Raw genomic sequence first — 25111 nt, 5'->3', positions numbered from 1 at the left:
GTCAGATATCAGACACCAAACCAAGCATTTGCAATGCAATAGGTATCACATTTGTTAAAGTTAGAGTTGCTGGCGTTGAACATAACTGTTTTTTACTGTTGTTTTTTTATTTGCGGTGGAATTATTGTATTTACATTGTATTATTGCAAATGGTATAAAAAGTTAAAAAACATTGTCATTTTCAACACCTACAGCTCTAACTTACACAAATGCGAGATCTAATGCATATAAAATACAATCTGTCTCGCATTAGTTGGAGTTAGAGTTAATAGCATTATAAATGCCACTTTTCTTTTTTTACCAAGCCATGTTGCAGGCTGCAGTACCATATGTGGCCAAAAGAGGTCCCATGGGAACTCTTTTGGCCATCTATGGTAATGCACCCAGCAAAGTCGGAGTTATTGGCATTCCAAATGCCAATGTTTCTTTTACCTAGCCGTGTTGCAGGGTGCAGTACCATTTGTGACCAAAAGAGGTTCCATGGGACCTCTTCTGGCCCCATATAGTATTGCACCCTGCAAAGTTGGAGCTATTGGCATTATAAAAGCCAATATTGTTTACCTAGCCATGTTGCAGGGTGCAGTACATATAGTACTGCACCCTGCAGAAGATATGGTAAATCCACCCTACCCATAATGCATTGAATGGAAGACAGTACCACAAGTACATTTACATAGCTATGTCCATATATACAATTAGTAGCTTTGAAATGTGACATAATTATTATATTAAATCCGGATTAGGTTGTACTCTGTGTGGAGCTGATGTAGGGAAATTTATGGAAGGTCTCAATTAAATGCGAGCTGTGCTACTGAGTAAAGAAACCAGTGACAGCCTTGCTTTGAACTAAGCGCGTGTCCTGCCTCAAACCCTTTAAGAAAATAGTGCTATGAGGCTGTAAAGCTTAATTAAAACCTAGGGAGTAACAACACATGTAACAGGGGAGGTCCTCATGGGAGGTTACAATAAGAGACAAGGCGGTACTAAGGAGGGACTACTAAGCCCATTGACCAATGAAAAGCCACCATTTACGAAGGATACAGATAGGAGCCAACTAAAAAGATGGGTAGAAAGTGGACAGAGCTCTATGCAGATATATCCTGAATACAGCAGGTCTCGAAGACGACCTAAAGAGGAGAATCGCTCCATGAGACAGGGGGGTCAGTAGTGTGTAGGAATGCAGTGTATAGGGCAACAATGGGCTGGAATGGAAGACTCAAGACTATGATGATCATTAGGATGAGGGAAAAAGAACCCCCTGCTCCAAAACAGAGGTGTATTTCATTAAAAGTTAATTAGAGGAAAGTGATTCTTCTAAACATATTTCAGACTTTTCAAAAGCATAATTTCTTAATTGATTCTGCATGAGTTCAGAAAGTTCACAATAATTTACACTTGTATCCTTGAAAAGCGGTACTAGAATATCCATGCCCTAGATAATTTATTCAACTTACAGTTAAAAGAGGCAGTTTAAACAATTAACCATCCAAAATGCCTTTTCCTCCCATTACCACCCTTTGAGGAAAGGAGGTCTTCAAATTAAGAATCAAAGTATTTTCTCCTTCCAGTGACTGTTTCAAAATGAACTGAGAAGGGTCTAAAACAGATTTCTTTAAATTCCTGTCCTAAAAGAAGACAATAAATACGCTATAGTTCTTTTCTTAGGAGAGGAAATAATCTGCGAAGCTTCTTGTGAAGTAGTTGAAGGCATTGATGATACAAAATGCTCAATGCTGGAAGTTTGATAGACAATCGTTATGTTCTGCAGTTCTTCAGAACACAGACATATCCATTAGTATAATCCACCAAGAGTCCTCTAATGGCACAATGAGCATAGTGAGAAGCTTGGTAGCACCACATTCCCAGAAGTCAAATTAAAGGTACCGGGTTCGTCACAGTGAGCCAAGTTCCCTCAATGATGAGAATTATGCTGATTTTTTAAAAAAAAGTTAATCGAGAATCAAGAAAAATAAAATCATTAGAAGTAAGATTCTGGACCAAATTGTAGCAGAAAGGAGACCAAATACCAGGGTAGTCAACAACCAGCAAGCTCCACAACAGGAACAAGTCACACCGACCTAACACCGGCCGCCTCTGCTCACTGTAGGAAGCCACTGGCACCTAGTTTTCAACCGCTAGGAGGGGCAGGATGCAGAATTGCCTTGACCCAGCAGCCGCCAACAATCACCGCCAAAAGCCATCTCACTCTGCAGTCAGGTAGGACGAGTACCACAATAACACATCGTAGTACACAGTCATTGCTGGGTACTACTGCTATAGGGCGGATACCACAGCAGCACAACCCGGTATTGAATGCAGTCACAACCTGCTGCACCCTCTGCGTCTGCTGTTTAGCTGCAGTCTGGTCCAGAAAGGGTTCCAAGGTGTTCAAGTGACTTTCCCGCTGGACTTCGTGGCTTCAGGGACCCAGACGACTTCAAGCTCCCATCCCGGCCTGCCCCTCCAGAGCCTCCTGTATGTGTGACCTCCTTGTGGCCTTCTCTCTCCTTGCTCCTCCAACACGCTCCTCCTCCTATGTTAGTGCAGGAACCAATTGATAGAGTATACACAGTTGGAGAAGTGGGAGAAAGGATGATGGTGGGAACACACTTTTTTGGGCACGCAGATAAACTAACTGGGAGAGAAGAGTTGATGTTTTACAGAGCTACGGGAAATGAGCGACTACTGAATTGCTAAAGAAAAGAGCAGCAAAGGTAAAGCATACAGAACAAACAGTCTTCCCATTTATGCCCAGATGAGAAGGAGTGGTAGACTGCAGGGAAGTTGGGTAGAGCACAGAAAAGATGCTTAAGAATGTGCAGGTAGTTGAAGCATGTAGTGAAGATATCACAGGTGAATGGCCTATGGAGGCGAGTGTTAGGGCTGTTAAAGGCACTGAGGGTTAAAGGAGACTTGGGCAGGAAAAGTCTAGCAATGGGGACAGAACTAAGGCGGCCTTGGTAGAAGGCGAGGTAAAGGAGAAAAAATAAAAGGGAAAAAGGAACAAGGTGAAGGGAATTCAAGCGGTAAGAAGATACCGGTTTATATGGGTGTTACCAAATAATTGGTGGCAGGTATGATGCTATCCACAAAGGAAAATAAATATACAGCAGTATTTGTAGAGGTGCTTAGTCTGCTACAAAGAGAAGTGCAAGCGAAGGATGGGTCAAAAGAAGTAGATTGGGAATTGGCAAGTAGGCATCTGATGATTCTGTTTTCTTTGACAGGGAGCTGCCAATGGGATACTCAATATAGTGCACTTTTAGGTGTTCAGCAGTTTTCTGCAAAGAGCTTTCACATTCAGGACTAGACACATGTCTTGTTAGCTACAGCTGAGGGTGAGCAGGGGAGAAGTAACCAGGCAAGTGAAAGACTGACTTGAGAAGCTTTAAAGACCTGATGGCGGATTTGGGAATGCCTTGATGCTTTAGAAAACAGAAGAACATATATATATGTTGACTTTTGGGCAGTGAGCGAATGTGATGAAGATGGAGGCTAGCATGCTGAAGGAAATGGTGGGAAGCTTATTGTCAGGTCTGAGGAAATGATTAGTGTTAAAAAACTGGAAATGAGGAAAGTACAGGCATTGCTTGGCCAACAGAAGTTTGCTATCTAGGTGATTAAGGCAGGGTGTTGTTTGTAGTTGAATAGGTTTTGCTATGATTATTGGTGGTCACCTCACAATAGGTTTAGACTGAAGGCAGGAGTGAAAGAAAGCCGACCTGAAAGTGTGAGAGGCTTTTCTGAGGGACTTTAATGGTGTTACCATGTATACTCGGCAGGTGAAAGAGGAGTGTCAGGTGCAGATGTTTTCTTATGAGGGTTTTTGGTCTGTTCTGGCATACAGGTGAAGTACAGAGCCGTGTCCAGAGGCATGGTAGTATCAGTGACAGGGAATTTCTTTTTTGGGGGGTTTTCTCCCCTAGTAATACCGTTTGCATACTAATTTCCACACGGACATTACCATGTAACGTTAAACCTGGACGTTCAAACATTATAAGCATTGGTTAATGGTTAAACAGCCAAAGAGGAGAACGTTTTGAGCTTGTTGCAGGTGTTCGTGTTTGACACACGCATGGTCCGAGGACAGCAGGTCCTGGAAATATAAAACAGAATTGCTGATGCTTTGTCTCGTTCATAATGGCACATATTTTGTGCGCTTGCCCTGGAAGCATACACAACTAATATGCCAGTGCCGAAGAACTATTGGAAATAGGAGGGTGAGGGTGTTTCATTTGGTGGAGGAATCCTAAGCAACACACACCACATCAAGCTATATGTGGGCATCCGGTGCATTTTTAGCCAGCGGGGCGCAGAGGTATGGCACAGGGCAGTTGGACCTTTTAAGGAGATGGGAAGATGCGATTAATTTAATTTTGATGCACATTGACATGGGGTTATCTGCAGAACTATTGCACGAAAGCTAGTGGGTATTGCCTTTGAAAGAAAATGCTTTATGGGCTATGTTAGAACTGGCTATTTCTGGTAGGCTAAGGCTGACGCCAAAGCCAGGCAGAAATCACCATTCTAGTCAGGGCAAGGGAGTCACACGCCAAGATAACCCCTGCTCACCCCCTTGGTAGCTTGGCACGAGCAGTGAGGCTAAACTCGGAGGCAATGTGTAAAGCATTTGCGCCAGCACACAAAAGCAACAACATCCTAGGCACACCACAAAAGGAACTCCACACAAGGTTACATTAAAATAACTTTTGTATTGTCAAAACACATCAGATAGAAATCACACATGTACATTGTGCCAACTGGCACGGGCAATATTCACAAGGGACTATTCACAAGACAGTGCCACATGGGCCACTGTCATAATCAACACTTTTAGAAATAGCACTTCTAGAACTTAGAGTAAGTATAGCACAAAATAACAGTTGTAAATCACATCCAGTAACTACTGGGAACAGGTAAGCACCACCTACGCAACCCTAACCACCTTAGGAGAATGTCACGCAGGGGACCAGGACCTCACTAGGACCACCTGTACTAAAAAGAACCACCTAAGTATCACAATACAATTAGGGATATCAGCAAGAACACATTACACGTGATGCATCTAAAACACATTCAGCGGTGTAGGGAAGGAAAACACATGATGCCTAAAACATTCAGAGGTATAAGATCAAGGAAGACACATGATGCATAAAAACATTCAGAGGTGCCAGAACATAACTCAATAGCGCAAAAACACATGATGCCCAAAAACATTCAGAGGTGTAAGATCAAGGTGCGTAATCATATTGAATGCATTACATTTCCTAGCACCATCTCACATTGCGCAAAACTCACATAAGCCACCACTTGTGGCAGTCCCTAGGCCAACTGGCCTTGTTGGGGCTAGAACGCCCTGTGTCTCAATGTCAGGGCCTAAACGGTGCAGCTGCCCATTAATTGCTGGGCAGCTGGGACAAAAAGCAAACTAGGGCATGGGCTCTCACTAGCCCTTGAACAGTACTGAGCCAAACGGCAGGAGCCCCCACAGGCTCTTGAACCAATATGCCCCCATGAACCTCTCTGGTTCATCTGCACCTGTATTATCAAGTTCTTGTCATCCAAGAATCAGTCTCAAGTCTCTAAAACCAGTGTATAAAAATAATGCTACTGTAATGCCAGCGTGTCATGGGCTCAAGAATCAGCCCTTGGAGCAAATGAGCCCCCAAGCGCTGCCAGCGCGCCTCACCAAAAATGCTTCGGGGACTCCTTTAGTCCGATCCGCACAGCCTTGCACCCCCAATGACTTCAGGCGCACCGCGCCGAACAGAGCACACTCGCTCCCAGCCCGTCCCCAGCAGCCCTCCGCCCGCTCTCAGATCCTCGAGGAGCGGCGGGGGGGTCTAGCTCGGCGCTCCGAGCAGGGACCGGCAGGCCAGGGGCAGGGGCACTCACGGCGTTCCCTCGGCGAGGTCGGGTCGATCTTTCCCGGCTTCGTCGCTGGAGACACAGCTCTCGATGCAGATGACGCCGTGGACCAATCCGGTCGCGGCGTTCCTGGCAAGCCTCCACACACGCCCGGGAGTCAGCCAATGGCAGTGCGGCTCCCGGGGCAGGCAGGCGATGACGCTTCGGCTGATAACCAACCACAACACGGCAACAGCGATGACGCTACGGCGCACGGGCCAATCCCGTTGCGGCGTTGGTGAGGGGGCTCGGCTCTCTCGTCCAATCAGAGAGCAGCGGGCTCGATCTTCCCAGCGTCAGTACCGGCAAGGTACGGGGCACTTCTTCGGGTGTTTACTGACCCCGGGCCGCGATGGTGAAGCTGCACACGGGTTGAGTTAGTGCGCCCTGCACTGGGAAGGCCCACAAACCTTTGATCTTCCCACAACACGTGTCGATGAACACGGCGACCTCACAGCGCGGCACAGCAGCTGGTGGGCAGGCAATTCACAGCGCGGCGCTCTCCAGCAAAACAGAGGGCAGCCAGCGCTCCACACGGACAGATGATCGACGGTTAGGCCAACAGCAGTGCTCACGATCTCTTCAGCCTACAGCAGCTTCAGGGGACACAGCAGAGTTCTGTAGTCTTTGTGCAACCTTTATGTCCCTGGGTTGCAGGACAGGGGGCCAGCTCTTCTCAGGCCCTTGGAGATTCAAGTTGAAGACACAGCACACAGCAAAGTCTTTTTAGTTCAAGTAAGCAGGGTCACAGCACACAGCAAAGTCCCTCTTCTCCTCAGCTTCAGTTGGTCAGCAGAACAGGTCAGCCCTTAGAGCACACAGCAAGGCAATCTTCCTTCAGTTCTTCAGCAGTCCTTCTTCCAGCAGAGGTTCCTCTTGATTGTAGAATCTAATTGTCTGTAGTCAGGGGTCCTTCTCTTATACCCCTAAAAGTCTTTGAAGTCTTTGTGCAAGTGGGACCTGAGCCCCGTCTAAACCAGCTCTGGGTGTTGCTGGAGCATTGGGGCTTTCCTGGCTTCCTTCTTCCTTTCAGTATCAGGGACAGGGGTGACAGTCGCCCAGCGGGAGGTGGAGCCAGCATTGTGGCAGGCAGGCACAGCCTCATTCACTCCCAGGTGCTATCTCCTCCCACTTCCCTGGCAGCAGATGCTGCCTTTCATCCACGGGATGACTCAGACAACCTCCTGGGGGCTCCCCAGCCCCTGTCATCCTCAAACCAGACAGTCAATCCACAAGCAGGCCCAGGCACTCCTGGGCCAGGCTCACCAGCCAATCACACGCCAGCCACAGACTACACAAATATGCCAACTTCTAAAAGTGGCACTTCTAGACTAGACACAATCATGCCGCATATACCATTGCGCAGCATTCAGTCTCACGAGTTCTCACATACCAAACTCGACCCTGCACTCCCCACACATCAGGAACTACCATGGGCATACATATTCCCCATTTATTCCTATGGGAGGGCAGGTCACTCACCACACATACACAGAGAGCTCACACACTTTACACTGTACCACAGTGAAAAAGTGCACAGAGTCCTAAAATCACCACCACCAGGTTCCAGAAACAGGCTAGGAAAAAGAAAAAAGTCTCGGGGTGAACCTGCCAAAAGGGCCGGGTCCAACAGGCTACAAACTGACAGTAGAGCAGCAGGGTCTCATTAAGTTTGAAGGTTAGGCAAGGTTTATAGGTCGGCCAGGAAGGTATAGGGGCCTGATGACACACCCAAAACTGGCAGCTTTTTTACTAAATTGTGTGACATACGTTTTTGCTGGAGAAACTTTTGTTACCAGCACTGTGTATAACATGTATGTTTTTTGAGTCACTGGGGTTCCTGAGGAAATAAAGACTTATGGAAGTTGATGGGTGTGGAGTCGGTAGCAGATCTTTAAATATCATCCGTCAGAGAACAGGCTGTAATGCCTTTCAGAAGCAGCTTAATCAAAGCTTATGAGGTTGTTCTTTACATGACTGGTTTACTCTGCCTTATGAGAACACAAGCCAGCCTGTTTATGCTGTGGATCTTCAGCGGATTCTGCTCTGTCATGGGCTCCATATTTGAAAGAGTCCTGATCCCATATTTTTAAAGAGATTGAAACGTCTTCAACTTGTAGGGAAACCCATTGGCTTGTGTATTTAAATTTAATGGACAGTGGTGTCCTTTTACATATAATATGCAGAACTACCACTTTTTTCACATGTTGTTCATACTTAATAGAGCACCAACCACTTTTGTTACTAGTGCCCACTTAGTCATCATTTTTTATTGTGCTTTGATGAAAACTGCCTTTCAGCTACAATTATTGTTTCTGAGATTGTGTTAGGGAGCACTGTTCATTTACTTACCCAGGTCCCTAGTGATCCCTTGGTTCCCCATGTATGTTAGTAAGAAGATTAAACATGTTACAAGTTCTGTTTCAAGTGAAATATGCCTACGAAGCAAGCAGGACTAAAATTCCTTTATTTATATGACGGACTCCATTCTAATATTAGAGATTTCAAGTAGATCTAAGGGCGACACTCAGTGAGCGACCCCCTACCCAGTGTCCCCAGAGGGGCAAGCATTGCTGACCCTTTGTACTCCCAATTTAATCAGAAGTCACTTACTAGTCCACTGGGTGCAGCCACTGCATGGACTACCTCGAAGTTCTCTACACATGTACAGCATGTAGACCAAATCTCCCTAGCCACTGACTGTTCACGCAGCTTTCTGGATCCATCCTTTACCCCTTGAATGGGCCATCCTCCTTGGCAGGGTGGCAGAGATTGCTGGAGCTAGGTTGGCAGGGATGTGAATCTTCTGCGGCATGTATACCGATGCGTGCACTGGGTAAAGGGGTATCTGCAGAGGCGTGTGCGCAGGATGGATTGGGACGTATGCAGAGTAAAAGTTTATTTGCAGGGGTCTATGGCCTGTGTCTGTGCAGGGCGTGAGTGTCTGCAGTCTGTATATGCAGTACTGCGCATTATCCTGCAGAGAGGTTTGTCTGCAAAGTATGTGTAAATAGGGGTACAGCTTCAGGTGGGGTGTTACACCCCCTAATAAATACACTCTCGAAATAATGAGTGGGGAACAAGTTCTTGAAGGTACCAAAGAAGATAAATGAGTATCCAGTGGCAGAAAGCTAGACGAGTAAAGACACATTTGAAAAGAAAAATAATGTAAAAGAAGAAAAAAAGAAATGAGAGTGGAGACTGCAGACCAATGAACCAAAGATTTCAATAACAATAAAAACAGGATGTTTTATATGACTTAATACTGTGCATATTACAACCGACTGGGGTATTTTGTGTTAAGCCTAAAGAGACACTGACAGGTGTGAGCGTGTTTCATTACAACCCTAGCGACAACATCAGCAGGAAAAAAAGAATAAGAGTGAAAATATTATTTGCAAGAAACAGAAAATTGTACAGATGTGACTGCTAAAACCAGCGAGGTCTTCCCTCTAGCGCCAAGAAACTGACAGGTGTCAGTGTACTGTTCGTGAACCCTACTAACATAAAAAGATAAAGAGTGGAAATAGAAATCTATAGATTAAAATTTGGGACAGATGTCACATGGAATGTGCCTTCTACAGAGTTAATGCATAATCTGCAGCTCATTGGTCCCAATCCATGAGCCAGTTTGTTGGGTTTAAAAGACATGAATTGCAGTGATACCCATTTAACCTGTTGGCCACAGATAACCCTTGACTCTGAACACTGTGTAAATGGACCTACTGCGGAAATCACGGGGTAGGTATTCCTGCAGGTCACACATTGTAATCGGTCAGAAATGTCAGTGGTTTAAGGCACTTATAACAAAGATGGTTATGGCCTGGCTTGACAGCGCAGCGGTTGCCAGACAATTATGTGAGTTTCACTAGAGATGGGCTTTTGCTCCACCCACATACCTGGAGCAATGAGAATATATTTTGATTGGGCAAACGTTGTGTGCTTCCGCAAAAAAAGTGCCTACCCTCCATGCACCTGTGATAATTTTGTTTATTTATCAAGCTGCTTAAGCTTGAACTTTCAGGCACACACACAGGATATTTGAATGCTAGTAAAGTGTCTTAGATAACCATATAGTTTATGTTGTTTTTCTTCTGCAGCAGAACTGATGGGAGGAGAGCAGCCATGAACATACATGGATTTTTAAGTCTCGCTTGATAGTTCAGCTTTCACCTGACCTTTGTAACCTTCACCAATATTATTCTGCTGTACTTTGCTTCTACACACATACACATCTGTTCCCATGCTATTTACTTGTAATGCTTCAGGACGTGTGTGTGTGAGCGTTACATTATTTTGCACGTTCCAATACCAAATAGATGCTTGCAAGTCCTGCATCTGCATTATGCGCTCAATATCAACAATCACAGAGCTCGACACATAAACTTGAAAACAAGCTTTACTTTAGCATTATTGTATAACATTCATTTAGACTGGCAGTTTCAATAAAACAAAATACTCTATCAATATTGTCCGTGCCAGCCCTCTTAAATGTAAGCGGGACAAGTAGACAAGTGGGACAAGTAGACAATAGAGTGCAATTGGATTTCTTTACAGATCAAGAAGACATTAGGGGTCTCAGCATTTTGCCCTTTACACAAGTAGATATTTTTAAAAATATCGACAAACCTGAATTAATGTAACTTTCAAATCAAGGCTGTAAATTACACTGTTGCCTCTTTTGTCTTCAGAGGGAAAAGCATTCCTCCCGCTATATTTCCACCACCTCACAAGTTTAGGGGTGTTCTGCCCAGTTTTCTACCCCCAAAACCGATTTACACTTGCCCGTGGCAGGCACATCTTGGACGTTTTACATGGTGGGAAATCGCCTGCAAAATATTTGTGAATACCCATGGATGTTGGCTACCTTTTTTTTTTTTTAAACACATTTTATTGACAGATCACATACATTTCGCAGAACTCTGTACCCCAGAGGTATCTATCTGCAGGTCAAATATGTCACAGCAATGAAATCGCAATCTGCTTTTTCAGTAAACAGGAAAATATAAACTATGCAATAACCACCCCTTCCTCCCCCCCCCCAACTCCCTCCCCCCCCAACTCCCTCCCTCCCACCAACCTCCCCCCCCTCTCGGTTCCCACCCCTCCCCTGCCGCACGGTATCCATCTCACTTCTCTTGCTCACCATACATTCAGCTGACCATATGCATACACCCGTTATCGTGGCCTCCTTAAATATCCAGTGAGGAGTCCTGTTCCTCCGGAGGTTCAAGCCATATACCCCTAAAATCCACCCAACGCTTCCAGATTTTATAATGCTTTCTTGGGCATCCCCGGGCAAAAAAAATCAGCCGCTCCATACCCATGCAGAAGTCAAGCCCTCTCTTCCACCCTACCACAGAGGGGGCCCGTGTATCTTTCCATGCTCTAGCCACATCCCTTTTCGCCAATGTGAGTCCCAGCAGAAATAGGTGCCTCTTATACATGTTACCCCCCACCCCGTCCATTACATGCAATAGACCCAGCTGTGGTGTGCAGGGGAGCACCCACCCCAGGGCCTCAAACAGACCATCCAACACCCCCTTCCAGACCTGTTGAGAGAGCTACAACTCCACACTGTGTGCAAGAACGTCCCCACCTCCTGAGCACATCTGAGACAGTCCGGTGAAGCTATGAATCGCTATCTGGTAAAATACACCCTGTGAAGGTATTTAAATTGGATGAGTCGCAGGCGGATTGCAATGGCAGCACCCCTGGGGGCGGCCAACGCCTCTCTCCAATCCTCCTCTTCTAAAGCGCAAATATCGTTCTCCCAGGCTTCCCACAATTTCTGTAATGAAGAGGAACAGTGTATGACCAGAGACTGGTAGATGCGCGATATTTTCTTTGTCTCCAAATCCCCCATGAAGACCTTCGCTTCCAGGGGGCTAAACTCGGGGAGAGAATCCAGGCCCTCCAGACTCGGGGCAAGGGCGTGGCGGAACTGAAGGTATTTTAAAAATTGAGATTGGGACATACCATATTCGCTACTCAAGTCTTGAAAGGACTTAAGGGTCACACCGGACAATACGTCTCCCAGTGTTGATATCCCTATACTGTCCCATCCCCGGAAGCCCTGCATCATCGCCAATCCAGGCAGCCGTCCATTATGTCAAAGGGGGGTTTCCCCTGTCAGGGTGTTCCACCATCCCATTCGACGTAGAGCTTGTTTCCAGATCTCAAAAACTATCTGCGTGGCCGGCGGCAGTGCCCTACGCGTGCGTGCCGCATATAGGATTGTATGTAGTGTATGAGGTCCCATTAGGTAGCGCTCCAGGGCGTACGTTGGGTCTCCCCTGTCCCCATACCACCACTCATTTAAGACTAGAAGGTGAGAAGCTTGATAGTAGGACAGGACGTCCAGGGTCGCCAGACCACCACAATATGTTGACAAAAAACAGGTGCGCAACGCCACTCGGACCGTACCCCCCCCGCCCAGAGGAATTGCCCTAGCACTGAGTCCACCTGTGGGTGAGATACGGAAGGAGTGATTCTGCAATTGATAGAGCAGTCTGGGAAGGGCCACCATTTTAAAAATGGCCGACCGACCATAAATCGTCGGGGGCATACGTGACCATGTCTTGATATCGCTCGGACCCGCTCCCAGACCGGCGCTATGTTCCACTCCCACGAAACCATCGGAACTCCAGACAATAACACCCCCAGATATTTAATGCCCCCCACTGCTACCTGAAGTGTTGAAGCCTAGCTCCCCACAATCGACCCCCTCCCCCAACACACAAAGTGGATTTGCATGGGTTCAGATACAGTCCTGAGGTCTCTCCAAAGATCTGTAAAATGCGGAGGAGGCGCGGACCCGACCTATTGAGGTCCGTAACAAAAAACAGGACATCATCGGCGTATAGCGCAATTCTATCCGAGGGACCCTGCTCCCATTTGAACCCTCGCATCTGCGCATCTATGCACACCCATGCGGCCAGCAGCTCCATAGCCAGAGCAAATAGGTATGGCGAGAGGGGGCAACCCTGCCGGGTACCCCGCCCGATGGAGAAGCTCGAGGATGTAGCTCCAGCTACTCTAACCGAGGCAGTCAAATCTGTATATAAGAGTCGCAGGTATGACATGAAGCGGGGTCCAAAATTGAGCCGAGGCAGGAGAGCGAACAGGGAGACCCAGCTCAGGGAGTCGAACGCCCTGTCCATATCTGCTAATAAAAGTGACGCTTGCACTCCCGCTGTTCGAGCCGCTGCCACTGCCACATTAGCTCGCCAAATGTTGTGTCTGGTCGCCCTCTGTGGCATGAAACACGCTTGGTCAGGGTGGATGAGGTCAGTGATATAAGGCAATAACCGATTGGCCAGAGCCTTGGCCAAGATCTTAGCTTCCACATTTAACAGGATGATCGGGCAATATGATGCATGCTGTTCCGGGGGCCGGCCCGGTTTGTGGAATACTACCACTTCAGCATGTCTCCAGTCTGGAGGGAGGCTGCCTCGGTCCCTGGCCTCCTCCACAACCGCTCTGTAGTGGGCACCAAGCTGCGGATGGTATTTCGTGTAGAATTCACTAGGAAACCCATTGGTCCGGGGGCTTTACCGGTATTGAGTTCACCCACAGCAGTGCCCAACTCTTCTTCAGTCAGCGGAAGCTCAAGGCGGTCTCGCATCACATCGGGGACCGCCCGTTGCAGTAGGTCTGCGAGGAACTTGTCTAACACATCCGCAGGAAGGCATTCTTTCGGGGCATATAGATCCGCGTAGTAGGCTGCGAAGCCCTCGGCCAATTCTTTGGGGTCCGTGACAGGGGATCCCGCACAATCCCTTATTCCCGGCAGGGTTTGTGGCTGGAAGACGCTCTGGCACAGCCGGTGTAACATCGTCCCTGACTTGTCCCCCCACTGGTATATTCTGCTGTGCGTTGTTAGCCATATCTACGGCGCCTCATCTATCCGCAAAGAGGCATAAGACTGTTGCGCCAGTAGCAACTGCCCCACTACCGCCCCCCCCCCCCTGTGGTTCCCTGACGCTCCAGCGCCTCAATCTCAGCCTCGGCCTGGATTAAGGCAGCCCTACGCTTCATCCGGGCAGCCGCGCACCAGGCTATGTCCACTCCCCTCAATGTGGGCTTCATGGCCTCCCATAACGTCCCAGTATCCGCAACTGACCCCACATTCTCAGTCAAGAAGTGAGCTATGGCTTCCTCATATGCTTCTGGTAGTCCGGCATCTGTAGGTGCCAAACTGAGAGACGCCAGCTAAACGGTTTTCGTCTCCTGCCTAAACAGACGTCAATGGCGGTGGGGGAATGGTCTGAGAGTCTGCGTGGTAGTATGTCTGCTGATTCCACCCTGCCAATCACTGCCCTTGGGACAAACATGTAATCCAGCCTGGAGAAGGATTTGTGGACAGCTGACAGGTAAGTGTACTCCCGCTTGTTACCGTGTAAGTGCCTCCATGTATCTACCCAGTCTAGACTCCTAACCATATCAATCAATTTGGTGGAAGTGTCCGCCCCCTGACCACCACCCCGGTCTGTGCCTGTCTCTTATGCTATCCATAACGTAGTTCAAGTCCACCCCACCACCGCCAATATGTCTGGAACCTCTGCCCACACCACAAATAACTTCTCCACCAGTGACCACTGTAACGGGGGTGGGGTGTATACACATTCCAGCACGAGCAGCTCCTCCCCGATCTGACCCTTAATAAAGATATAGCGGCCTGGGTATCTATCCAGTGGGTGGAGTGTACATAGGGGATCCTACGGTGCACCAAAATAGCTACCCCCCTGGAGCCCCTAGCGAAACCTGCATGGAATACTTGGTGATAGCCATACTGCTGCAGACATAGTGTTTTAGTACCCATTAAGTGGGTTTCCTGCAACATCACCACATCCGCACCTGCCCTCTTCGCCTGGCACAATACCGCCCCCTTTTGATCTTGTCAAGGATACCCCTCACATTCCAGCGAAGGACACGAATAGAGCCCCTGGGCCCACGTGCCCCAACCTCAGGATTCACCATCTGGGAACGTCCAGAGCAAACAGCCACAACCTGGGCCACTCAGGTGCACACACAACAACCATTTCAGTCCTCATAGAACCTTGCGACTCACCCCCCACCCCAACCAAGCCCCTCCCTAGAACAACAAACCCCCCATCCTCCAAAACCCCCAGCCCCCAACCCCATACCTCAAAAACGTTGAAGTACCTGTCGCGGCATGACTGACTCCCGGCCCCCAACCTGAGACCAGAAGCCGTCCACACCAATGGATCCCCATCTAACTGTCCCAACAACCTGAATCACCCTCAACCAGCCCTCAACTAAGGGGACTAGCCCGCTCCATAAACCCTCCCCCTGCCCCACTACCGTATATTATGTCCCAGAGCCACTGTCGATGCTACTAAGCCCCGCTATCCATCCGGCAAATCAATGACAGCAGTAACACATCAAACAAAGAGACAAACGACCCTGTCAAAGCATAATGCAAATTCAGACTCTGTAGGCAATCCCACTGAAAAATCATGGTACCTCCTCTGGACGCTCAGGAGCTCCCTTCCCCTCCTCCATCTCATCACCAGACGCAGAGCGCCGCCGGGACCTAGACCTCCAGTTACCCCCCTCCGCGGCCCTCGTGGGGCCCGCGACTGTGTCCCAGTCAAGGAAGAGTTTGTCTCCAGCCGCGGTGGTGTATGCACTCGCACTGTTACAGTTTCATCAGTCCATCGAAACACCTCCTTGGGGGTATCAAAGAAATGGGTGCAGGACTGAAATACGACCCGCAGGCGGGCCGGATACAGCAAAGCATAGGGTAGCTTGAGATCCCTAAGATGAGTCTTAGCAGCTGTAAATGATTGCCGCTGCTGCTGCACCAATCGGGTATAGTCTGGAAAGATCAATATGCGATGGTTTTCGAAGAGTAGTAGTTCTTTCGCCCTAGCCTGCCACAATATAGTGTCCAGATCGTGATAATTCAAGAGTTTGGCTATCACTGGCCGCGGGCGAGCCCCCACCGGCGGCTTTTGCATGAGGGCCCTGTGCGCCCGCTCAATCACAAAGCATCTCGAAAGGGAGTCAGGGGGGAGACAGCCCTCCAACCACTGTGTCAAGAAGCTCTCCATATTGCCCTTCTCGCATCCTTCCGGGAGCCCAACGAAGCGGAGGTTGTTCCGCCTGGCCCGCCCTTCCGCATCCTCAGCACGGAGCACCAGACCTTTCTGAATGCTTTCCAAACTGGCCATCTTCCGCTTCAGGGGCGCGATGTCATCCTCTACCCCGGATAAGCGCATTTCTGCCTCTGTAATGTGGGATACAGCATTTCTCAGATCTTGACGCAAAAATGTGACCTCAGATCCCACCCACCTATCTTTGCGTCCAACATGTACCGGGACTGGGTTATGGCAGCCGTCAATGCCGCATTATCGGGTCCGGGGTCCTGCTGGCCGCCCACCGCCCCTGCACCGCCACCCGGCCCCGTGAACTTATCGATAGGCCCCTGCTTCGTGGTCCCTCCACCACCTGCGCCTCGCGTCATGTCTACCAGGTGCAGGATCCGGGGGCGGCCAGCCGCCGCGCTCACCCGCTGGGCAACCCAATTGCCACTAGGGCCACGTGCGTGTGCCCAGGTCGTTTCCCACCGGAGAATGGGCACCCGCAGGTCCGTGCTCACCGTCTGTGTCTGTGCTCTCCGTCTCGTTCAGCAGGCCAATGTCCCAGAGGGTTCCAGCGCTCCCACAAGCCCTAATCCACAATCCACACCTTCGCACTGCCTTGTGCACCACCGCGGCCCGATCCAGCCGCCGGATGTGGTGCTGTAGGCCACCGTTCCCCAGGCGACAGCAGCGACCCCGGCCCTCGGGCTTCTCCGTCTGGGCTCAGGACCAGGCAGGCACCACTCCGGCCCCACGCTGCTCTTAGTGTTGCCGCGCTCCGATCTGACCGCCGCAGGCGGAGCCACCAACTCCTCTCGGCCCCGCCGTCTATCAATGCCCAGAGCCGCACCCCTGTGAGTGCCTCCCGCTTTCTGGCTCCATTGCAAGGGGCCGATGTGTCCCCCAACTGACCTCCGCTAGGCCAGCCGCTGGATCCCGCCGCCGAGGGGGGGAGCACACCAAGTCCAAGCCCCAGGCTCCTCTTCTCAGGTTCAGGCCCCGCAGCAGCCCCGCCGTAGCGTAGTAGAGATCACAGGTGGGCCCCGTCCCTCCAGGAGCCCACCGTCGGCAGGAGTCCTGAGGGGGCTATGCTGCGCCGCGGCCCGCCGGACCGGGATTCGCCTCGCACCTCAGGCCGCTGCACCGCCTCCGCACCGGCCGCCTCAAAAATCGAGGTCCCTGGCTCCACTCCCCAGTCTAGGCCGCACTCCTCCGCAGTCTGTCACCGGCCCCGGCACTCCGAATCTTACAGGAGTCAGCCGGGTGTCTGCTGCCGGGCTCTGACACCGGATTCGCTCCTCCGGGACGCTCAGGAGCAGGGGGAGTCAGGATAGTTGGACGGATCAATGTTCGGAGGGACGGAGCTCCGCTAAGCCGCGTACGCCATGATGGCTCTCATGTTGGCTACCTTTTACAGTTGCCCCAATGAAACTGAGTCTCCTGCTCCAGTGTATTTTGGTCATACTTGAAATTATTGGCGAATCTTTGCATTGGAGTAAATCCATACAAGTATCATGTTATGAATCACAAAGTTGAATTTGCACTTGGAAAAGGGCCTTGTTTTCCAATACATCTGCATTGTTTTCCCTCTTCTCTGAAGGTTCAGTGTTATTAACTCCTGCACATGATTTTACTAATGTGATATGTATCACCAACGATTTTGCTAAGGGAAACAGATATGTAGATCTGTACCCAAAACGAACAATTCTACTAATTAAATACAACAGACTGCAAGTGGAAATGCTGTAATTCAGAAGAAACCAATAAATACAGTTACCCAATACATGCCAAAACTTAAGGTGACTGGCAGAACATAGCTCGAAACTTAAGGTATAGCTTGAAGCACTGTGGGACACATATAGTAGACTAGATTACATTTTAGACTTAATAAGAAAGTGAGGTTGTGCGATCAATTAATCACTCCTCTACTCTAGAAATTATGGGATACTAACACCTCAGATGTCGTCATGCATTTAGTAGTTTACAAGTTATTCTGTACTACTTGATCACCAATTTTAAAGGCCATCTTACATTAATTTATTAAAAGGCACAACAGCTTTGCACCCATTTCCTTAACCTAAAACATCAAGTATTATGCGTAGGCCAAAGAGATCTGAATCTAAATGCAACCAAGATAATGGCTGGGTTGCTGGGTTCCCATTACTTATTGAAAAAAACACTTCTCTTGACCCGTCACTGTCAGCCATTTTTACAATCAAACAGCCCATGCAAATTTAATGAAAAATCTAATATTCTAGTATGTCGATAGAATTATGTAGTCACATAGCAGCTTCCTTTGTAAAGGCCTTGATCTTTATTCTACGACTTGACATCAGTGGATCCTAGACATCTTCATGAAGTCCAATAAATTCTAAAGTGGGCTGTGGGAATGTTCGATGTATAGTATGTCCAGCATATCCATTACAATGACGAATACAATTGCATGAAGAAGCATTTTAACTATTGTTAGGCATTAATTAACTACTTTTTGATGTTTGCCGTTGGATGGCACTCCTCTTTCTGCAGGAATATCTGGTGGCTGGCCATGATTAAGGTCTTCAAAAAAGTAGAAAATCTCTGGTCTCCATCACAAATCTTTTGCTTTCTTGCCTAGACGAGATTTAGTTTGTTGTGTCGAGTGTAACAAATAAATGTAAAACTACAACTATGCACATCAAAGCAAAGGGGGTTTGGGCATAACAAAAATGGATGTTTAAAGGTACATCACAAGTGCAGTGGGGCGGATACATCCCAAAAATAAACTCCATTATATCAAGAAAAAAAGGGGGTCACACAACTCATCATTAGGAGTAAAGAGGTCCTTTGGCATTTCTTCTGTAGTTGTTTTTAGAGTACTTCTATAACTTTGTTTTCAAAGATCAACAACAGGTCACATTTCACCACACTATTCCTCATGTTGTAGCTCCGTTTAAATACACCACATTTGGGTTTCAGGCCTATTGCTCCAAGCAGCATTTATCATCACAACTGAAAATCCGAGGTATTCTTAGTAACAGATTATTACCTAGTAAACAGTTATAGTCAAATTCCTTGCGATATGGCTGTAATAAACAATTCTCCTCTTGTATCTGTCTAAAGAGTTATCTACTGCACACGCACAGATTGCTTGGTAGGACAAGGGGTGAGATTTTAGTGTAGTGAACAGTGATACCAGCCTATGAAAACCGATATTCAAGTCTGTTCTTGCCCATGTTGCTTACAACATTTCAGCCTGTGTAACAACTGTTAATAATTGACTAAAGGCAAACCAATTATTGTGTGCAGTATAAATGAAGAAACGGATAATGCAGAGCCAAGCTACTGAACAAAGAGTCTTTGTTTGACAGAGATTCAATATATGGACAAGGTAGCATGGTAAGGCGATGTCTATAAAAACTATGATAACAATCTTCACATGCAAGGCAAAGCTTGCAAACAAAGCTGTACCTCTAAGAAAGTGCAGGGGGAATTAACTAGGAGTGTCAGTTCAGAAAAATCACAACGTGATAAATACAGAGAACCTCGCAATTGTAGGTATAAGCTACAGACTAAAAGATGGTTTCTAGGTGCATCATAGTGCTTAATTTGTGCCGGAGCTTTCCGGTGCTTAGCACCGGCACTTATTTCTTAGGGCCGGGTCTACCTATTACAGTGCATGCAACATCATATGATTAGTAGTGCGAGATAACGATCTTCTACCCGCACACGGAGCACCAGAAACAGCTGGTGAGATGACGTGACATCTTTGCCTCAGCTCAGCATAAGTAAATCATGGTAGCGCGAGTGCGCTACGGCCGCTACCAATGAATGCTGCATTCCGGCTTTATGATGATTTGTTACCCGGAACTCGTCCTCCCTCCTTGACTTTGAATTGGAAGTGTTTCCCCCTGAGTCGGACTGACCAATGCAGATTAAGGTCCCCCAACTTTTCGCCCGCCCCACCATACTGCGCAGCTGCAGTCATTCAACAAGGAAGCTAGCAGCGTGACGCGCAGAACCAGGCCTATAACTGAAAAAAAATAAAAGGCAGTAAGTAATTAATAACTATTTTATGTTTGTTTCGTAACATGTGCTACTGTCTGGTACTGTAATGGTTGAGGTACACCGTATGTCACATGCTAGGAAAAGTGCAACCACCGTGCATTGGGCCGATCATACTCGGGGCTTGTTTGCAAATTCCAATGCAGATGACGAACTGCTGCTGAACAATCCTGATTGCTGGGGCACCGAGGTTGCTGGAAGGTCATAGCCGTGCCCTGCTTTTGCTTAATTTATTTTAACCCCTGCCTGTGAGCATGGCATGACATCGGAAGGAGTGGGGAGAACAGAGTGGCAAGCAGGGGCGCTGGCAGGGAGAGAACGCTAGCAGGCCAGTGGGCAATACTCAGAGGGAGCAGGGGCTGCCCTGCAGCGAGGAGCCCTGAAGTCAGGCTCAGGCTGCGTGACAAAGGGGGCTCCATGCGGAAAGAAGGGGGCTCGAGGAAATGGTGGCGGGGGGGGGGGGGGGGGGGGGGGGTGGAGGGATTGGTTAAGAGAACAGGAAACAGGGGTGTGGGCAGTTCCAAGGTAAAGCCCGGGAAGTCAATGGTTGATATTTGGAAATGCTACCAGGTAAGAAGGGGCCCTAGTAATCGGGAATGCAGGCGGAAATGAATGTCTGGCACTGCACTTGTAGTAGAGGGCTGAAGGGCAGTGGGCAGTACTGGTAAAGAGAAAGGGAAACAAACGTGGGCACTTCCGGGTGTAAGGGCTGCAATGCACTGGGTGGTACAGGCGCTAGATTACAGGGGCTTGGGTGTAGTGGGGAATAGATGTAGACACGAGGACGGCCTGCCAGCTAGTGAGTGGCGAGGGCAGAAGGGTAGTTTAAAATACTGGTGGCAGATCGAAGGGGTGGCAAGGCGAGGGAGGTGCGAGCATTTTGCGCCCCCAGGTGGATATAAAGTGGACAGATGAAGGCACGCTGCTCAGTGTATGTGAAATGCGGGGGTTTCTGGGGGCGATGCCTTCTCTGTGGACAAGGAGGGCCTGATGGTTGCAGAGAACACCTTCTGGTCTGATTAACCACTTTCTGCCCACCCTCTGTTCCGTATCTCATTCTCAGACTATTTAACATCAGGTGCCTCCATTCAATTGGCAGTCTGTATGACAGCCACAGACTGCCCTCTTTTTCATTGGCAGCCCATGACACTCCCTTCACTGTGCCCCCTTCCATGGCAGTCTGTATGAAAAACACAGACTGCCCTCTTTTTCATTGGCAGCCCATGACACTCCCTTCACTGTACCCCCTTCCATGGCAGTCTGTATGAAAAACACAGACTGCCCTCTTTTTCATTGCCAGCCCATGGCAATCCCTTCACTGTGCCCCTTCCATGGCAGTCTGTATGACAGCCACAGACTGCCCTCTTTTTTATTGGCAGCCCATGGCAATCCCTTCACTGTCCCCCTTCCATGGCAGTCTGTATGACAGCCACAGCCTGCCCTCTTTTTCATTGGCAGCCCATGGCAATACCTTCACTGTGCCCCCTTCCATGGCAATCCCTTCACTGTGCCCCCTTCCATGGCAGTCTGTATGACAGCCACAGACTGCCCTCTTTTTCATTGGCAGCCCATGACACTCTCTTCACTGTACCCCGTTCCATGGCAGTCTGTATGACAGCCACAGACTGCCCTCTTTTTCATTGGCAGCCCATGGCAATCCCTTCACTGTGCCCCCTTCCATGGCAGTCTGTATAAAAGCCACAGACTGCCCTCTTTTTCATTGGCAGCCCATTGCAATCCCTTCACTGTACCCCTTCCATGGCAGTCTGTATGAAAGCCACAGACTGCCCTCTTTATCATTTGCAGCCCATTGCAATCCCTTCACAGTGCCCCCTTCCATGGCAGTCTGTATGAAAGCCACACACTGCCCTCTTTTTCATTGGCAGCCCATTGCAATCCCTTCACTGTGCCCCCTTCCATGGCAGTCTGTATGAAAAACACAGACTGCCCTCTTTTTCATTGGCAGCCCATGGCAATCCCTTCACTGTGCCCCCTTCCATGGCAGTCTGTATGACAGCCACAGACTGCCCTCTTTTTCATTGGCAGCCCATTGCAATCCCTTCACTGTGCCCCCTTCCATGGCAGTCTGTATGAAAGCCATGAACTGCCCTCTTTATCATTTGCAGCCCATTGCAATCCCTTCACTGTGCCCCCTTCCATGGCAGTCTGTATGAAAGCCACAGACTGCCCTATTTTTCATTGGCAGCCCTCAGCATTCCCTTCACTGTGCCCCCTTCCATTGGCAGTTTGTGCCAAAACCCCACAGTGCCCCATTTATTTTTCAACATTGATATTTGTGCGTTCCGAATACAGAAGTCCCTCTCCTAATGTCTTTTCTTATGGAACAGCCAGGCCTGGATGGAAGTGCTCTTCTCTTGGCAGCAGGGTTCACAGTGGAGAGTTTCATTTGCCAGGTAGTGATGTCCTTCTGCTCACCTTGCAGTGCACCCTTCGCCCAGTAACACTGACACCTACCGCATAGTTGCAAAGGTTTCAAATTTCTATGAGTGCCATTTTCATAATTTCAGTTATTTCAGTGTAATTATGAATGACATTTCAATGACTATGATGAACACTTTCTGGAGTGCAAAATCAAGCAATGAAGATGAGATAAACACATAAATATCAGACATTGCACCCATTTGTGCATTGAGATTGTCTGACTTATACATTTTGAGCTGAATCATCACCCTTTATGAAAGCTTCCGCTACATTATGATCCCAAACAGGGTGTTACACGTCCATGATTGTTAAACACCTTTGAGCGATGTTTGTAATTTTTAGGACAAAGTTATGCTTAAAATGTACTCCATTTTGCTCCGGAGCAACAATATTTCTCTAGTGTAACTTGCAACAAAACCTTAGTCCAAAATATCTATAATACTTTAGGCCTCCGATTCTCAATCTCTAAATTCATTACATTGAAGTTTCTTTTTCAAATGTGTATGTTTGGAACCTCCTAGCAAAACCTTATTATGAGGAAGGCTCACTTGCTGAAATTCCGATTTGGTATTAAATCTGACTTTTAGCAGTGCCAGTTGAGGATGTGGGTGGAGTCAAATGCGGGTGGAGCCAGTGGAGGAAGTGGGTGGAGCTGGGGAGAAGTAGGTGTGGCCTCCAACAAACATTTGAGCACCTGCACTTCATATTTTACAAATTAAGCTGGGAATAAGTGATAATTCTTTGAAATGTGTTAACGTCTTGAGATGCAGATCTGCATTCTCTTAAACAGTTTTGCAATTTCAGGATGGTGTAACAGGGCTTATGGTTTTTGCTGAAACAGTTATCAACCATTTAAATAGCACAGGTTCTGCCACTGTTAAGGTATCTCAGCACATTCAGCAGTCTAATATAGCTTTCCTAGTGGTTCAGAGGTTTAGATCCCAGACCTTTGAAATTTTTCAGGGTTGATGACTCAACTCCACCACCACAAGTCTTGTCTATCAAAGACACAGGGGCAGAGGCTTAGCAGGTGAACGTGATTATTGGATTATTTTAATAAAGAAAAGTGAACTGTTGTACCTCGGTGATCTCCATCCGTTCACAGTTGGAGCATGTACCATCAATTCTTTGGCGCTGAAGCCATCTTCATGCCCAGAGGAACTCAGGACTACAAATCCAATCTTGTGTGGCATTGTGTTCTGCTGAAAAACAAGACACAAACACAATTTAAATGAAGGTTACATTTAGAAACTCAACAAAAAACTCTGTCTGTCTGTGTAATCTAAAACTAAAATTTTTTTAAAACCAAGGGAGAAATCTAAACTTTTACATTTTAAACGTTCAAGTATTTTCAAAAAGGCAGATGTTCATGTGAAGATCTCAATTCTCAAATATTTCCATTGAGTAGGCACATAGTCCCCTCTCAAGTGAATGGTTTTGCCTGCTCACATGTTTCTCCATCTAAATGTGTGTACTTTCCAAAGATGGCGATTTGAAAAGTTATCAGTTTGAATAAACAATTTAGATTGTGTTAACTGATTGATTGGCATGGGCGATGTTTTATTTTATCTTTTATTAATTTAACGATGATTTACTGTTTTACTTGCAGTACATGTATACACCTTGAAGCTTAATTTTATTTGACACTGTTGCAGTGCACAAATAAAATAAATACAGTGCAAATCTGTCAATTACAAAGATGGGTTCTGTAGTGTAAAACACCAGGATATGTTGTTCCTACACATATTTTCAGATGTTCTCTGGCAGGGAAATACCAAAGGCCTTCAGTGTATTTGATAAATTAAACTCATTATAATCAATTCACTCTTAAATAAAAACAAGGAATTAGGATTGAAGATAAAGGAACTCTGGACCAAGCAGTCTACAAAGTTTTGTACAGTTCCCGAAATGTTATGTTGTCCAGTTTTAATGTTATCTTTGCTGTACTTGCATTTATATGCCTATCCCAACCCTTACTGCACTCTTGTACCCTAACCATCATAAATATTCTGGCTCTGAGATTGTTCCATGCAATAAGGCTAAGTGAAATTAAGATAAACATACAGATGGACAACATACCCAATATGTTTTTTTTAATGTTAAACTTGCTCCAAACTAACATTCATACTAAGTCCCAGATAACGCCTCTCCATACAGGTGTTTGCATTTCAGACACGGGTAACCTACATCAGTGCAATGAAGGAAAAAAACTGATGTGTGTCATTTGGTTATTCAATTCAACCAATGACAATAGCATTGACATAACCAAAAACTGTATGCACATATTTGTCTCATCATGTGATCGCTTGCTCCCACTATAGGCAACACTGTATACTACGTTAGCATTTACTGCTTTGTCACTTTCGCCCTATTAAAACCTTGGTGCTTGTATGCATCCAAAATAGGGCAATCCTATAGTAAGGCAACGAAAAGACTAGATGTAAGAATTTCCACAACTCCAACTCTCCCACCTCCTTCTTACAAATCAGGAGCATACACAACTCAATTAGCTCTTGCACATCTCCAAGACACGATACTGCCAAACGTCTGCATTTTTGATTGAGTGATGTGCACCCAATACAAAAAGTTTTAATTTTATTAATTTGTATTTA

The 25111-nt window shown here is 47.4% G+C and overlaps 1 protein-coding gene across 2 annotated transcripts in view; it reads right to left on the bottom strand.

The window, feature by feature from the left end:
* The window catches only part of CEP104 (centrosomal protein 104), a 577612-nt gene that overhangs the window by 467613 nt on the left and 84888 nt on the right, over nucleotides 1–25111 (bottom strand). Inside the window, exon 2 of one of the 2 annotated variants that reach the window (XM_078642632.1) lies at nucleotides 23580–23701. In XM_078642632.1, the coding sequence (XP_078498758.1) occupies nucleotides 23580–23692 (113 nt within the window). In that variant the 5' untranslated portion in view covers nucleotides 23693–23701. The remainder of the gene's footprint in view (nucleotides 1–23579; nucleotides 23702–25111) is intronic. The other variant, XM_078642633.1, reaches the window with a different exon arrangement.

The sequence above is a fragment of the Lissotriton helveticus genome, chromosome 5_1, assembly GCF_964261635.1.
Source record: "Lissotriton helveticus chromosome 5_1, aLisHel1.1, whole genome shotgun sequence".
Taxonomy (NCBI): Eukaryota; Metazoa; Chordata; class Amphibia; order Caudata; family Salamandridae; genus Lissotriton; species Lissotriton helveticus.
The sequence above is the reverse complement of the archived record's forward strand: the minus strand, read 5'-3'. Positions and strand labels throughout refer to the sequence as shown.